The sequence below is a fragment of the Xyrauchen texanus genome, chromosome 13 (genome assembly GCF_025860055.1).
Source record: "Xyrauchen texanus isolate HMW12.3.18 chromosome 13, RBS_HiC_50CHRs, whole genome shotgun sequence".
Lineage (NCBI taxonomy): Eukaryota > Metazoa > Chordata > Actinopteri > Cypriniformes > Catostomidae > Xyrauchen > Xyrauchen texanus.
The window spans coordinates 9,369,772-9,387,944 of NC_068288.1; the positions used below are offsets into that span (position 1 = coordinate 9,369,772).

Below are 18,173 nucleotides of genomic sequence, written 5' to 3' on the forward strand. Positions count from 1 at the left end.
ATCATAAGAATATTCTGTGTTTGCTGGCTATGAGGTTATTACACAATTTCTATCAATCAAGAAAACAATTAAAATTGAAAAAGTTTATTTCTGCACATGTCAAAGATATGACATACAACATAAACTTGATCCAGGAACATAAATGCTCTGTGCTTTGTAACTATTCACTGTTCAATAGGCATTCTACATAAAAGACCGTACTGAGATTAAACATCAAGTAACGCAAACCTCTTAAAACTTCAACCTAAGGAATAGCTTATGAAGTGGTTTCAGAGGAGTAAACATCAAAAAACTATATTCAATCTTTTGTCCACATTCAATCCAAAAAAAAAATAAGAAAACCGCTGCAAAAATAAGAGATCAATCATAAATATGCCTTGGGGGGGAAAACAGAATTGTGACCAGATTAAAAACTTACACTTGACTCACACCAATCATTTAGACACAGACCAAGCAATGTCCACCAACCAGATGTATCATTTCCTGAAACTAACGGTGAATCAAAATGATGCTTACTCTGTGGAGCTGAGGCTCAGTTCAAATGTCAAAAATAACATTTGAATAAGTTTTAGTGAGTGAATGCTTAAATTCAGAGGACACTGGCTTTAGAATCACAGAAAGGATTTTAAATTGTATGAATAAGCATCTGTACATCCCCGATAAAGGAGACCAAACATGACATGTTTATCTGAAGGTGTAGTCTGTGTTATTGGCTGCACTGCTGTAGCCACCCAGGTTGGGGTAGGCACTCTGGGTGAAGCCATAGCTCTGGGGAGTGGTACCAGGTGGCCCAAACGTTGCTGTACCAGGTGGTGCATAGTATGCTGTATAGGGAACAGAGTTTAAAAGAAACCATTGACAATAAATTAAAATGGCAGGTCAGCATTACAAATATTCCTGTACTGCGAGCCACTCAACTGACACTCACCAGCATAATTGAAATCAGTCGGCCCCACACCAGGTGGTCCTGGCACACCGGGTGGCCCCATACCCATGCCAGCACCTTGATAACCATAGCCATAGTCTGGTCCTACAAGAGGAGCTTGATTTGAGTTTTTGTTCTGGCCCTGACCCACATTATTGGGTTTTTTGAACTGCGAAAAGGACTGGCTGTACTGATTATAATAGCCGGCCATAGGAGGAGGGACAGCTTGGTAGGTGGCTGCGCTCAAGGCTGCAGACGGGTCCTCCTGGGTGTTCATAGGTGTGCTGGAGGTGGTAACAGTTGGGGTTAGGGCAACTTCAGCGCTAGGGGTAGACCCTGGTGAGAATAAATTAAAACAAAATGAACTAGACATCTAGAACACGAACACGAACACACACACACACTTTGGCTAACAATACCCAATGTCATTTACATTAACCTATGCAAATAAAAATATGCCATGTAAAAAATAAAAAACAATCCCTGATATTTCCAGGTTTTGCATGATTGTAAAACCCCTTTAAAAATAACACATTTTAGAAACTATTAAACAGCATTACAATTTTCAAGAGCTGTAGAAGCAATATTTTGGGCTGCCAAAGCAAATATTTTAATCTTGCAATCAGGAAGCTAAACACGCTCCCCGTGCACCATGGTTTTGGCAACAATACTGAAGCCTGGTTCCGCACACGAGTCACACATTAAAGTTCTTCATACATAGGAAATCGTTCACCAAGGTGAATCATTAGCCCAAGTCAACCAGTTTTCAAATAATATAGTGCTGCATATTTACAGATGCTCTGATCAAAATATTCCATTTTCAAAAGGTATCTCTTGATGTATATAACTCAAGTAAATCTAAAATAGCAATACTGCCCCATGCTTATAATTCGAGCACAATGATTGTGCATATTGAAACTTCATGCTTCAGCATTCAGGTGATATTCTAAACAAGGAAATCACAACACATACTGAATCAGAGACTTTTCTAGAAATGTAGTTGTACCTGCAAACGTTGAGCCAGTGTTGTTGAATCCTCTGGCTCTACCACGGCCTCTTCCTCTACCGGCATTGTATACACCACCCATGCCATAACCCTGAAAGTAAAAAGGTTTTACTTACACAGACAAAGGTGCAACAACATTCAAAAATATAGTGGATGTGAGAGGGTGCAGGCTGAATGTTGCCTTTACCATAGCAGGAAATCGCTTTTTCTTGAGTGGGTCAGCAGGAGAACCCTCTGGAAAGAGTCGTTCTAAAGCTGCAAGGGCTGCATTAGCTTTGGCTAATTTCTTATTTGATCCAGAACCTTGGAATTTCTGTCCATCAACCTCTACCTGAAAGATGGAAAATATAAACAACTTGCAAATCAGATTGCATCTTACTAAAATGTTCAAGCTGAGTACACAGAGCAAAGGTGAGAATATTTTATGGAAACAATATAGGGAACTAAATGTATTTTGAATCTCAAATGTAGAATATATATAATAAATATTATTAAGACTTGTCCCCAAGCCTAGAAACCACAATTGGACAATTTCCATGTTTTCCATGACAGAACAAGCCCTGGCTGAAAGTAGGTTTTAGAGCACACAAATGTGTCATCTACATAAAGAAATGCTCTGGCTTTAGTCAACATATCCAACCTCAATAGTGAAGGTCTTGTCGTTGAAGCGTCCCTTGACAGAGACTAGCTCATATTTCAGGCTTCGCCGCTTCTCGTTAAGCTCCATGATGGGATTTTTGCCATGTTTGGTAAGGATGGGCCCACCCTGCAAAGTAGTATGATGAAAATGGAACCAATCTTGCCAAACCAAACACTTTGAAGTGAACAAAAGCATAAAACCCAAAAGCTGTTCACTGGTTCAAGGTGGATCAGGGTTGGACACTTACCTCAGAACCATCTTCAGATCCAGTGGGCGTGGCTTGATTAACTGAAGCCGCACTCACTACCGGGGCTGCAGTTACACCTGCAGCCTTGTTCTTATTTTCATCAGTAGTCTTGATCTCTGACATGGGCACACCAAGTGCCTGCAGAACCTGTGTGTTGTGGACATGGCATAGAAAAGATTTTAAATGTATATAAATTCCCTGTATAACAAAGTTATTCTTTTCATACATATCAGTAATACACACAAACCCGATCTTTTCAGCATTTAACAGTAACAACCTTACTTTATTTTGTTTCATTCTGAGAAGAACAAAAGTGTCCAACACAATTACCACTACTGTAGCTATATGGGCTTAAGTACCTGCAGTGGGCCTAATGAGACCTATGAGGTAGCAGTAGTCTCTGGATTTGACAAATGTTGCAAGATTCATGGGACTGAATCCTTTAGATCTTCAGAAATTTACTTGGGATACTTGGAATTTGAGATATTCTTGAGCACTGTATATGTGTGTATACAAATCTCTTTATTTTAAGAGTAATGACTGATTTCAGATCGAAAAAGTGGTATGTTCCTTTACATTTCAGATGCTCTCTTAAAGTAGATGGTTTTTGCACAGAATCAGCTGCAATGTGGGCCAGAATTTATGCCGATAGTCAAAAACCTGGCTATAGAGATTGCTAATGTGACGTCATCGTGACGTATTACCAGTGGTGAACGCAAAGCATTTTGGGAATCCGCGGCACAAACAGAAGGTGCCAGACTTGATTGCATGGAGGGAAGAACGCAGTGTTCAAGATGCCGTCTACATGCTGTGTTATAAACTGCAATAGTCGTTCTCACGATAGAAGTGGCATAAAGCTTAAGAACGGAAAATCCTTTTATCGTTTTCCAGCGTGGAAAAATAACAGTACAAGCAATGTTTCAGAGGTGACAAAAAGTGTGACGAATGGCATGGATAGCAGCAGTAAGGAGGCCCAAGATTACCTTCGATAACACTCCACCACACACGATGGTGTGTTCAAAGCATTTTCACAAAGTTAAGTTACAGAGAGTAATTGTAAATGTTATGTTGTGGGCAAATAACCAGCGTGTTTTGTTTGATTTAAGCAGACCATTAGATTTGACGTTAGGCCAATGTTAACTGTTAACTAGCATGAAATGGCTAGAAAATGAGCTTAAATTACCAATGTACTAAAGTGTAACGTTAATCAGTTTTAAATGTTGTACATCTAGACTACATAGCAATTTATTTGGTGACTGTGTTTGCAGGCAAACCTGCCTATGAAATGTTGGAGTGTGATCCTGACTTGCCCTGGGATATGTGGTGCCTTGTGAGGGGGAGGATAAGACTTTGCTGGATAAAATTTTGGTTGTGTGCTGTGCTTTGACCAATATGTGTCCAAGTATTGTGAAGCCGTCGTGTTAGAATTATACACCATGCTCAATCTAATATGTAAATATGGTTTTTTTTTTTTCAAAAGATTTTGTAATGTCACTTCTCACATGTAATGATATTTAGCCATCTCTGTAAATAAAATACACAAAGACTGAATTAAATTCTGCCTCATTTATCTGTATTAAGGAAGAATTGTCCAAAACCAGTTTGGATTGCAATACATAATTACATAACTTAAATGGTAGTAACAACCAACTTAATTTCAGTTTCTTTACATATTTAACATGTAAATACATTTAGATGAAGACATTTATAAAGAATCCATAGAAAAGATAACTGGAAATGTATGAAGTAGTTTGTGGGTGATAAGTCACAGACATGTGCAAGCATCGCATTGCCATAACTCTTCTCTGGCTGGTGCGCTGCTGAATCCCACGCAACCTAAATGGAACCACTGTATAGGACAGTTCCGATTATCGCAAGCAACCATGTCTGCAAACATTCAGGCTGTCTGCAAAAGCACCACAACACAGCCTTTTCAGGTTGACCTCCCCTGACCAGTCACTATGCTCGTAAGAATCCAGTCCTTTGATTCCCTTTATTTTCTCGTCATATCTCGTCTTTGCATTAAGATGTAGTTTTAGGCGGTATGGTCCGACAATGTTTTCTTTAGCCCGCTGCATTTTGTAGGATTATATTCTGTTTTTCACGCTAATTTTGTAATTATTTTCATGCCACTAGCCTGCTATGCGATGCCAGCCCATGTAAATGGGCCAAACATACCCATAATTCTTTGCGTTCTGATGACATTGCTGCCCAGTTGGTCACATGTCTTAGCAATCTCTATATGAGAATTTTATGTTGGGGTCTGAATATAGGCTAGCTATAACATAAGATACTGTATCAGGTGACTCACTTTCTGGGCTACATGAAGCTTGGCGCTGCGTTTGGAGGGGCCTGTAGCCTCATATGTTTTCCCATCCACCTCGACAGCCATGGTGAATTGAGGTTCATGTTCAGGCCCGGTCTGTGAAGACAGCTTGTATAGTGTCCCAGGCCGCAGCTGGTTCAACTTCATAAGGGCGTTTGCTGGCTCTGTCTTTTCTGCAGGAGGAAACAGGTATTATGGTCCAAAGAACAAATAAAGTATGGCAGCACAATTAATCGAATAGGGATTACAATAATAGCTACTACCATGATTAATTAATTGTGAAAATTGTCAATTACAGCTATCCACTGGGGTTTTGTGCACAAAAGTCCTTTTCCAATGTGTTTAATACAGCACTGGAGCATTAAAGGGATAGTTCACACAAAAATGAAAATTCTCACATCATTTACTCACCCTCATACCATCCCAGATGTGGATGACTTTTTCATCTGTTGAATACAAACAAAGATTTTTAGAAGTATATCTCAGCTCTGTAGGTCCATTCAATGCAACTGAATGGTGATCAGACCTTTGTCGCTCCAAATTTAAACATAAAAGTAAACTATATGTCTTCAGTGGTTTAATCTATACGTTTTGATGTGATATGATAGGAGTGGGTGAGAAACAGATTAATCCTTTTTATTTTAAATCTCCACTTTAACTTTCAAATATAAAAGTGAAATAAAACGGGCAACACATGTGACTTTCAGATGTAAAAGTGGAGATGGAAAAACTTACATTTTAAAATTCTGTTTCTCACCCACACCTTTTATCTCGCTTCAGAAGACACAGATTTAAACAAGTTAATTTTATGTGATTTTTGGAGCTACAAATGTCTGCTCACCATTCAATTGCGCTGTATGGACCTACAGAGCTGAGATATTCTTCCAAAAACCATTGTTTGTATTCAGCAGGAGAAAGGAAGTCATACACATCTGGGATGGCGTGAGGGTGAGTAAATGAGGGAATTAAAATGTTTGGGTGAACGAACCCTTTAACTAATTATACATGTCTTTTTCATGCCGCTAATAGAGGGCTAATAAGAACTTGACAGTTTTGCCACTATCTTGATTTATGTATAAAATGGCAATCATTCAGAAACAGTTCTTATCTCGTTTTGGATGTGTAGCAAACATAGGCAGTACGGCATGCAGAAACCCCAGACAAAATAAGTATTTTAATGGAAATTCTTTTAATCAAAATTTATCTCAATTTCAATATCCGGGGAAATAAATCAACAATAGAGCTGTCTAGTAGTGAAGTCAATTTGAAGGCTAATTCACCATGGGTTATCTCTGGAATTTCCTATGGGTTTCTATTAATGGACTTTCAATTTATGAGTAAAATAAGGTCTGTTGTAAACATTTCTTTTAGATATGTGGACAAGTTATTCTACTTGAATTAAGCCACTGTGATAAAAAAAATTATAAAATGCTGCTAAAAAGTTGCTAGATAAGGACAACAAATACCACAAGCATGCTAGTGAATGTGTGACAAAACAGAAAACCCTAGAAGTTCTTATTTAGCAAATTGTTTGCAATGTACCATTTAAAATAACAAACAAAGCGGCTTCAAAATGTATGTTTGGGCTATGACTGTCATTTATATGTTGTAGAACAAAACATCCAAGTATTTTAAGTAATGTTTACCATCCAAAAACTGCCTGAGGGAAGCCATGGTTCAAATGCTAAATCGCTTACAGGTTTTGGACTACAACCTGAACAGCTCTTAGGTTGTAATTATTAAGATATGAACAAAGTATGCATGAAGTCATTTTCAAACTTAAACAGATGGTTTAGATGGTTTTTTTTCAAGATTATTGTACAAAAAAGTGCCTGAAAAGTATTTTTTTCCTTTACAACAAAATGTCAATGAAAACAGGTCCTTAACTTTTAGAAACTGTTGATCGTCTAGCTCAGGGAGTATATGAACCGTTTTATTTACAACATATTTTCTATGAGGTTTGCAAATTACGCAAGCCTTTAACCAAAATGTGTCTAAATTAGGGCTGTAAAATCGATTAATATGTAATTGCAAATAACTGCATAATTTTCCCACCATTAAAACAATGGATTCGGCAATTTGTGCAGATGGCACTCATAGGAATCTATATTCCTCAAACTGCATTAAAACACATTGGAAAAGCGAACACTGAACTTAAACCTGCAATATTTAAAGTTTAACTTTTCCCACACTGAGAGATGCCGCTGGACTGCACAAAGTGCTCCGCTGGTCCAAATGACTTAAGATCTTGAAATGGGTTTCATTTATAAATAAATTACCCATAAAAAGGGCCTTTAACACTTACTGATAAACAGATGCTCCAAGAAAGTTTGGTGGAGGTTGCTGCTACAGGAGGGTCAACCATTTATTTTATGTTATTTGTTTAAGCAGACTGTGTTTGTCTATAGTTGACTTAGTTGAAGATCAGATTTTTTTTTTTTCAATTTATGCAGAAATAGGTAAATCCAAAGGGTTTACATACAATTAACTGCAACTGTATGACGGCTTCATTATTAAGAAAAATATTAAATTAAAACCACAGAACACAAGGGTAAAAGATTAGGATGCTGAGAAAGAGATGCATACCTTTCCTTGGAAACTTCAGCCTCATATCAGAATCTCCTGAATCATAAGAATCCCTTGATCTCTTTACTGGGGGACCAGGCACTGCAATTTATATAGTAGTAGTAGTACACTTAGCCTGACCAAATTTCATTATTAAAATGCCAAATAAAAAGTGAGAGCTACATTGGACATTACAGAAAACTGGATATTCCTTGATGTTTATACTTTTAACATTCACACTCTTCCCAGTCTACCCAAAATATTAATGAAACAGAGCTGCAAAATGGGTCATTCAGAAATGATCAAGGACTTCAGAAGCACATTTACATGACTGCCCACATTTACATACCAATGCTTAGGTTAGGGTTTGCAACAACTTGGCCCACCTCGACCCATGCCATTGTAAACTACAGCAGTTGTTTTCATATGCAAAATAGTTAGGCTTAAAAAGGTACAATAGAACAAAGACAGCCTCTTTAACTAAGACTCAGAGTGAGGGTGGAACATAGTCAGGTAAATCACAAATATTTGAGATGCAAAAAAACCTTCACTAATATTATAAGTGGACTTCATGGGAGAAAAATGCTACAAGAGAGTCCACTTGTCACATACCTGTGATTTGCCCACTGGGCATTCGATAGGCTTTGGAAATGAGGCGGTCCATTCCAAGCACTTTGTAAAGCTGTCCAAATGCTGACAGTCTCAAGGCAAACTAGGGGTGAAAAAATAAATAATCGAAGGGTTATTTATTCAAATAAGATTATTGACCTAACCATTGATGCATTGTGAAATCTGACATTTGGCCACACTTTGATTTTTTTTAAATGATCCATAAATTTTTCCAAAAGTATGCAGAAAAAAAAAAAAAAGATTAAAAGTTTTTACTGAACGTTCTTAACTTACAACCAACCAAGGAGGTTTGTCTTACTCTATGTGTGGCTGCGTATATAAACAGAAAAGTAATATTAATGGTACGTGCATTATGGATCTGATATGAATAGAAGGACAACAAAATGCAACAACGACATGAGGTAAAAACACACAAACAGACGGTAAGTAAAATGTCGAATAAGCATTATAGATTTGCATATCATGTAATGTTAACATTTACAAATGAAATATGTAGACAGATAAGGTCCATGTTTAAATCAAGTAGAGTCATCAACTTTAAACCTATTTGTAGTTTATAAAGAATAAGTTGCCCATTTATTTGCCACGGGAGAGACGGCAGAACAGAGACAGCTTTTCTTGCTTTCACGAGAATGTTCATATTTTTGCAGCTGTCACATGTCATTGACAAATCATATTTAACCTGTTGATACGCACCTCCTTTTTGAGCACAAACCATGAAAATGACATACCTGAACTTAAATGGTTGTATTTACTGGTCCCCTTTGGAGTATGGACACACTTTGGGCTTTATTTCCCAAGTTTTAGAATTAATATGTGCTGTTATTTTTTAAAGTTAGAGAAGCTGAAGTTTATAGTAATGTGTTTTGTGTTATAATCTAAAAAACGATAATAAAAGTGCCAAGACAACCCAGAAATACAAAGTTCTCAAAGCCACAAGTCACGTTTCAAATTTGAAGATGATCTAACAAAAAATTAGGTTCCTGCAAGCTTTTTTTCCCTGAAAATCACTGGACGCATACAGAGTAAAATTAAAGCTACGCCTTTCAAGACGGCACAAAATCGGACTATTCCTGGCTATTATGAATAAAACTATGCTGCATTTTTAAAAATAGACTTTGGAGACAGGCTCATTTTGTTTACAGGACTCTAATATATAAGATAATGCACAGCTTTACAACATGAATGCTGCTCAGATTGCAGTTTGTTCAAGAACGATGACGAAGGGTAATTCTTTCAGGCGAGATCTCTTGTAGACAATGGAGAATATATCAATATTTCTCAGATTGATCACTTTTATGGACAAAAAGTGCTATTGGATGTTTTTCAATGAACACTTGACATGGACAATTGACCCAAGTGTGGCGAACTGGATTCATCTGGCGATCGCGATTCCATAAAGGTATGAAGTCCCATTTTGATATTGCCCGTTTTGATATTGCCCGTTTTCATTTGTACTCCTCGCACAAATAACTAAATTGCTGTTTCTGGAGCATTGCTATTGTGAAACAGAGATCGGATATCAATGTTGAACCCTTAGACCTTTGAAAAGATGTATAATTTGTTAACATTAATTACATTTATAGAGGGTAAATTATATATTAAAATGTAAACAGTGCAACGTCACTCCCGAGTGCGAGCGATTGAGTATCAACAGGTTAATCAACCAGCATTCAGATATAAACTGTTATTTGTCTTCAGAACGGTCTCAAATCACTCAGTATTCCCTAAATAGTGCACTATGTGGCTGTATCCACTGTAAAGAGAATGAGAGATTTTGCTCATGCACATTTATTTAGGCAGTGTTATTTTTGTGATTAAGCTATTTAATGGAGATATTAAGCAAAACAATTCCATAATCGCACCAGTTTATGGCACATTGATGCATTTTTACACCTCTAATCAAATAAATGCACCAAATGTTGTTTCTACAATGTTCTGAACAAAGCAAAGTACACACTATGCAAGCCACCTACAAATAAAGCCTGCAAGGCTTATTAAAAAATAAGAACATGCAGGTTTTTGAGGGAAATATTCCTTTGTCTTCATTTGCACAAAGTCTAGAACACAACATTCTAAAGTAAAGATTTAATTGCAATGAACCTGTGCACTCTGAGTAATTTCTTCTCGCTGTTGCTGGGTAAGATGGGCAGAGGCATCAGTGCTCTCTCGCTCACAGGGATCAGAAATGCCTGGGCCGTCTGAAAAATAAAAATCATTCTCAGACCACATAAAACACATTAAAATATGATGAGAAACTAACAAAAACACAGGCAATAGCTTTACCCTCCAATAGTATCCCTGACGCAAGACACTCCAGAACTCTCCGGAATGCCTCTCCTGGTCCCAGCACCCTCTCGCTGGTTGAAATAGCCCTCTCACAGAGCAGTTCAAGAATCTGAAAAACAAATAATGGACTGCTAACATTTAAGATAAATTACTTTAAATGGGTTTTAGTGAATAGCATTTTCTATTAGGAAAGAAAATAGAAGTCAAAAAGCACAAGGGTTATAATCATGAAAACGCAGGTATGAAAAACAAAAAAAGATTTTATTTCAAAATATTTGGTAATAAACTTAGTAAAAACTGAATTTAAATGCACAAATCCAGAAATACTAATAGCCACAATATGTAGAGGGGTTTGCATTCCTAAGAACATTAAATATATATTAGCTCACATTCTCACATTGTGAAAAAACTGCCATAAATGTATGTGACAGTTGTGAAAGCGGTACTTAGCTATAGGCTACATGATGAGGGGAAACCATCCAAAACGCTTTGAAACCTGCAGACTTTAACTTAGACTTAACTGAGAGGTATAATATCCATTAAAGCTTAATTGAATTAAGATTGAAATCATAATATATTACTAAACATTAAAAGATCCAATCCATGTGCAATAAACATTCTTCATTGTTAGAACAGTAAAAAAGTTTACCAAAGTGACCAAATATCTGCCAATTTATCAGCCTGGCTTATTTAAATGTCCATCACTCAAAGAAAAGATTTCAGAAAATAATATTTTTGAATATATCCTTCAAACGAATACATTTTTAATACTTTATAGCCATATTATATCAGATATATTTGCAGTATGTGCTTGACTTACCCAGCCTTTGAGGGGTGCCCAGGTTGAAACACGGTTACACAAGTCCCGCAAGATCCGAATCACGAGAACACACGACTCAAGTCTGGAAACTTTAGCCTGTTAATTTCAACAAATAGCAATCCTGTTAACACCATTAAATTCATCTTGACAAAGATCTTCTAGAAATTCTTAAGAGGACGTTTTGCATTAAACAGATTACAATCTGGCCAAATTATAGCTTCTGACCATGACGAAAACATTGCAACCTGGGTAACATGCATTAACATATTTGATCTAAACGGAAACAGGTGCATTTATGGACGTTTCTATATTCAAACACTCTTAAAAAGGATTTTTCAAAAGAGATCAAGGTCTAAATACAAGCATGTTCCCCAGGTCAAAGGTCAGATTAAGTTACAAGTCGATTTAAAGACGGGAAATTTAAGAAAATTAAAGACGGGATGCAAACCTGGAACCACTTGGCCTGGCGGAGAGACGCCAGAGCAGCCAGGCATTTCTGCCTGTCCAGAGCGTCCTGCGGAGAGCTTTCCGCGCACGTTTCTAGTGACGAATGGAGTAAGAAGACAAGGTACAGTTTGACCAAGGGGGGTTCTGTCATCTGGGCAGGGGGTAGACATGCAGTGTTCACATGCCCAAAGGCAAGAGGAGAAGGGGGAACTGTTTGTTTTGGAGGTAATTTAGCTTGGCAAATTATCATTTACTGTTCATGTGCATCTATAAAAATGTAGTTCTGGCAGGTTACAGATCTCTTCTTTAGAATAATGAGACATGTTTTCTGTCATAGTAGATTGCAAGTTTCCTACTACATTTAGAAAATAAAACAGTCAACCTCGTTGTGCAAACTACACTTCCCCCCCCCTCCCCCTTCCAAGACAGAGAGTTTCCAGTTGGTCAAAAGTCCAGCGCCCCTAAAAATTGACAAACTAGAAGGTTTGGTTGAGAAAGTAAATTTGCAACCACAGGCAACAATAGCAATTCTTTGATTTAAATGAACTCACTTGTTAACAGGGTAAATACTGCAGCAAAATACATTGGCATCTGTTCAAGATGTGAACAGATTACTTGTCAAAAATGGATGTTACTGGAATGGAATTGATGAAAAGCTGCAATTCCTGAAGTCTCTATAAATGAAAATAGCATTTGCACTACCAAAGTGATGAAGGATCTAGAGTTTCTGATATCTTAACTATAGTAGAGTATGGAAAATATACAAATATTATAAATTAAGCATCATAAAAAAACAACATAAACATAATAAACTGAATACATTTTTGCTGCAATGCAAACCCTTTGAGTCGCTTGAATGCTTTCGGAGATTTAAAAGTTATTTTCAATGAAACGCTGAACAAGAGCGAAAAAAAAAAAAAAAGGGTAATACTTGTAAAATATTGAAAGCACCCAATATTTGGGCCAGATGGAATCACCACTAATCCTCATGTCATCAAACTTTAGTGCAGCTTGACTGCAAATGCTCACTCCTTTGATGGTACTTCAAAGCTTTTTTTGGTCCATATATTAAAAGCTTGATTTCAAACCTCCAGCAGCCTCTTTTTCAACCTGCTCCCTGACCAGGGGTGAGGTCAGACGGATGGTCAGTTTCAGAAGAGGCTCCTTCGTGCTCGTAACAATAACAGCAGCTTCTTGGATAGATGGGGTGATGACATATTTGTCTTCAGTAACATCCTTTGAGGAAAAAAGTTTAGAAGAAACATGTCAATTTATTTGTTCTAACGATTGGTAACTAGGGCTGGGCAATATGGCTACAAAAATTATATCTCTATATATTTCAGCCTATTGACAATATTCAATAAACAGTATATCTTGATAATTATATTTGCTCTGAATAAAAAAAAAAAAATAAATATTGAGCCATTTCAGAGGAAAAGTAATTTCATCCCAACAGCCATTGTAGCAAAGCAGATTCAATATTTTCAAGGAATAGAATAACATTCCATTTAAAAATATTAAAGACATGTTTCCCCTACAGATTTTCACTACATGAACACATGTGAAAATTACATTTATATTGATATACAATTTTAGATTTATATTTTATACAATGATACACAGAAGCATAATAAATTAAAATAAAATCATTATTTGCCTTCATATATTTTACTAAAACATTTGTGAATGAACAAGGTGTGCTAAACCCATTTTCAAAAAGAATTTTTGGAACCCAGTTCAACACAGAATATAAAATTTTTACTGCAGGATCCAATTGTATTATTGCAATTTACTACTGAATTATTACTATTTTAAGAATTCGATTTGTTTTAAATAGAAGTAAAACATTTATACCATCACCTGGAGCTTTTATTTTGACACTTAACCTTCATCTGCATTATGACACTGAAGGTGTTGCGTGTATTTACCAATATTCCCAATCTGGTGGAACACTGTCGTCTTTTATGTTATACCGTACTGCATTTGTAGATGTTTAATAACTTGTAGTGGCTACTGATGTTTGGAATTGTGCGAATGCTTGAACATGCAGCACTTTTCTTTGTGAACTGCCCTAGAAGTGCAAAAAAACAAACCCATTGACCACCTCTTGTGCACAGAACAGCTAGTCTCTGGTTTATCCATCTTAAAATCACAGCCTTTTGCAGTTTTAAAATCACACAACACCACATTGCCATTTTTATGTTATTTTGATTAGTGTGCAGCCACGATGGATTGTGAAATTAGTCTACTGATGCACTCATTATTAAGCACATTAAATCACGACTTTCACAATATTGCATAATTTTACATCATCAGAGAAATAGGTGCAATTATATCGTCCAGCCCTATTGGAAACCAATGAGCAGACCTGCAGAATTCCACAAAATTGGACACAAGTGTGACATATACACAACCTTTATGAACTCTGAGAGTTTTCCAGAAATCAGCCTGAGCAGAGAACTGGTGGGCATGTCTCTGGAGAGAAGGGCCAACTCTAGTTCCATATCGTCTTTCAGCAGGAGTCCTTTTGCCACCAGGCCCACTCTCAAAACCCCATGCAGTTTACTCTGAGCCGAATTACTGCACAGGAGAAAGCATGGACAATGAGCAGGCATCTGTATTTCAGATAGATTTTTAGTATGAAGCCAACTATATTTGCAGTACTGAGGCAGGTGTTGTGAGATGCACATTGATTAAGTCTTAAGTTAGCGAGTGCAATTGCTCAAATATAAAATTTACAAATTAAAAAGGAGTCTGTTTTATAAAGTCTCTAAACAGTAGATAGGTAGACACACCTTGCAGTCACAGAAGCACCAGCAGAAGCACCCTCTTTTTCCTTCAGCCAGTCAGAGACAGCTTTCAGGCCATGCTCCATGTGAGACACCATGTTCTGTACCGCATCTAGCTGTTCTGCTGATGGGTACACAGTTGAATGCTTGGCCCTGATATAGCGATCCTCATACACAAACGTGCGCTGGGGTGGTGGCTTCATTGGGTGATGCTGTTGTTAACAGAAGAAGAATAAATTAAACTGGAGTCAAAATGTTCCCTTTCTACGTCCCAAAGTCTCCTGATATTCTCTGCAATCAATGGCACTAACAGGTCTACTAGTATTCCGGAAAACTTGTTAAAGTCTATGAACTAACAAGGGTGACCATTTGGATCTTTACCCAGACCACGAGCAAGACATGTTGAATAAAATTGTATTGTTGATTAGGATTCTACTGTTAAATGGATAGTTAACAAATGTACTCACCCTCATGCCATCTCAGAGGTGTATGACTTTCTTCTGCAGAACAGAAATATTTTTAGAAGAATATCTCAGCTCTGTAGGTCCATACTATGCAAGTGCATGGTGACCAAAAATCTGAAGCTCCAAATAGCACATTAAGGCAGCACAAAAGTAATCCATGCGACTCAAGTGGTTAACTCAATTTCTTCAGAAGTGATATGATAGGTGTGGGTGAGAAACTGATTCATATTTAAGTACTTTTTACAATAAATCTCCACTTTCACATTCTTGTGTTTTTTTGTGCATATTGCCAGCTACTGCTGGTCAAAGGGGGAGATTTATAGTAAAAAAGGAATTAAATATTAATATGTTTCTCACCAACTCTTATCACTTCTGAAGACATGGATTAAACCACTTGAGTCTTATGTATAACTTAAGATGCCGTTGTGTGATTTTGGACCTTCGGAATTCTGGCCACCATTCACTTGCATTGTATGGATTTAGAGCTGAAATCTTCTAAAACTCTTAATTGTTTTGAGGGCGAGTATGACAGAATTGTCATTTTTTGGTAACTATCCCTTTTAAATTCTTATCTAAAATTACACAATGTAATTATGCAAACATAAAAATAAAAAAAAGAACACCATGAGTGAGTTTTTATAAACAGAACTTTAAAAAAGGGAGAAATAGTTTTTTAGCAAATATCCAATAAATTGTATCAGGGTTCCCACACTTTTCAAAGAACAATTTTCCAGGGCATTTTATGTGCCACGTGGTTGTAATAAACACACGAGAGGTCATTAAAATTGTGGTTATTGGAGGGTTATTTTTGTTATTCTGTATTCAACAGTTTAATTCAATTTCGAAGTGGTGTCCAACCAATTTAATTTGTTAAAACTTTAAATTAAAATATAATTATTTTAATTAATTCAATGTTTAAACATAACATTGCATTATTTTACTCAAATGAAGTTCTTTTCTACTCGCAGCACAATCTGAAACAACACTGAATATATTTTTGTAAAATGAGGTGCTGCACAACAGAACACGGTTGTGAGATAATACTTTAGTAATTATTTAAATTGCATAAAACATTATATTTTTTTCCTATTTCACGTGCCAATTTAAAAAAAACTTTTATTGTGGCATTTCTGTATGTTTTTGACGGTCATTTCTGACCTCTAGATAAGCAGTTTGCTACATGGCTAAATGTGATTATTAAACCCCAAAAAGCTATTATTTCATCAATATTATTTGCTGCATGCTTCGAGCACCCTGTTCACTGTCATCTACTTCACACATACACACATCCAGAGCATGCAAGATGCGCATGAGGTGTTTTCAGCATACTAGCAGCCGGCTTCACACATTCATTATGTTTAATCATTATGCCTTTTACAGTTTAATCACATTTGGACATACTGAGATTTTTATTTGATTAATTGTGTATTCAAACATTATATTTTGTCCCAAATAATTCAAATTGTATGACATATAAATGCAATTTCAATGACTGGATTCAGTGATTCAATCCATGTTTTACGTATCGCGGCTATCATAGGGCCCTACAAGTGGTAATGGTGGTGTAAGCTGACCCTGATAGTTGATTTTTTATTTTTTAACTAATTTACAAACCGAGATGTAAAGGCTGCATTACCACACTACCACCTCAGTGTGAAGGATGACATTTTTAAATGTGGTCTGATCATCATCATAGTCTCAAGGCTTAAATATTTTTGTATACACTACAGCAACGTAGGAACGAAAAGGTATTTGCACTATATCAATACAAAGCATACAAAACTGTAAGTGACACAACCTAACAGTTTTATTATATTACAATATTTTCCAGGACAAATAATTATTTCCAGGACATTTAAGTGTTTTCTCATTTTCCATGACTGGAAGACCGCATTGCAACATTCCACGTTTTCCAGGACATGTGGAAACCCTGTGTATGTTTCTAAAACACAACCAACAATAACAGGAATATTGGTGACTTACCTCTCCTGGATGCAAATGCACGTCTTCCCACTTTCTGTACTCAACGATGTAATCGTTGTACTGCCTGAGGTCTTCCTCATAACACAAGCAGTCATACCAATAACGCAGCTCTTCATATCTGCAAATTGTGCAAGATTAGTTTCATTTGCACCTTTCGTGAGTTTCCACAAACAATTTGATCAATTTATGTCCATAACTTTTCAGTCATTCATGAAAACAATTTCTAGCCAATGAAAGCAAATTTTAGTGTCAAGCACAATCAAAATATTTAAATTAGTATTTGAGGTTTCAATGACTTTTTCACATGCTTTTACACGAGGACTGCAAATCAGCGAACCAATGAATGAAACCGGTTTCTTACCGTTCGAAGTCGTGTGGGTGAACGCGTACACCCTCCTGAATGAGATTATCCCAGTACAGCAACTCCTCATAGGCCTTTTGCTCATCCCAAGCGGGTGGTGGTCGAGGTGGAAGAGGCCCTTCCCTCCTCCTCGGAAAATTCCTCATTTGAGCCATAATCTTTATAAAATGACCAGCAAACAAGTCCCACAACGTACATGGTTAATAATCCATTCAAACAGACAACTTCAGGACAGCATGCATGGAGTTTTACCCGTCACAATATTGATAAATCAGAACTTTAAGCTCAATGCACGCCTTTTGTGTTTAAAAAAAAAAAAAAAAGATAAGCGTTCCTAGCTGGCATTTTCCGGGAAAACTGCAACTTCACAACTCTACAAATAAAACTAATAAGACATCGGTTAATAATAAAGCACCTATTGTACACTCAATGAGAAAACCGCATTAGCACGCGTGCGGACAATCCATTTGCTAAACTTGTGCTAGAAATAAATCGTTCGTATTTACTCACACAGTCACTATTGTGCAGCTAAAACCTTATACACAGAGTAGAATCAATTTAACTTTAATATCGCGAGTGCAGTTAAGTATTTATGTTTAAAGTTAAACTGTTTGTTTTACTTACCGTTCTTGCTTTAGTCAGTCAATGGAAGCACAAACGATCCACTTCCGGGCCGCGCAT

The 18,173-nt window shown here is 36.8% G+C and overlaps 1 protein-coding gene across 1 annotated transcript; it reads right to left on the reverse strand.

Annotated features, from left to right (window-relative positions):
- Nucleotides 1-68: 68 nt before the first annotated feature.
- LOC127654256 (interleukin enhancer-binding factor 3-like) lies at nt 69-18,173 on the reverse strand. The gene is made up of 19 exons (XM_052141371.1): nt 18,117-18,173; nt 17,493-17,650; nt 17,132-17,249; nt 14,691-14,896; nt 14,310-14,475; nt 12,984-13,131; nt 11,897-11,988; nt 11,449-11,544; nt 10,626-10,737; nt 10,443-10,540; nt 8,322-8,421; nt 7,731-7,811; nt 5,130-5,317; nt 2,819-2,965; nt 2,572-2,697; nt 2,119-2,262; nt 1,932-2,022; nt 929-1,261; nt 69-824 (listed from the first exon to the last, which is right to left on the reverse strand). Exons 2-19 carry the CDS (start codon nt 17,645-17,647, stop codon nt 685-687), a joined length of 2,541 nt encoding a protein of 846 aa, XP_051997331.1. The 5' UTR covers nt 17,648-17,650; nt 18,117-18,173; the 3' UTR covers nt 69-684.

Excerpts from the sequence above, each read along its gene's own strand:
- LOC127654256 (XM_052141371.1), bottom strand. The coding sequence starts at position 17,647 with ATGGCTCAAATGAGGAATTTTCCGAGGAGGAGGGAAGGGCCTCTTCCA. Across the intron at positions 13,132-14,309 it reads AACTCTCAGAGTTCATAAAG|GATGTTACTGAAGACAAATA; the intron begins GTTGTGTATATG and ends TTTTCCTCAAAG. Across the intron at positions 10,541-10,625 it reads GTCAGGGATACTATTGGAGG|ACGGCCCAGGCATTTCTGAT; the intron begins GTAAAGCTATTG and ends TTTATTTTTCAG.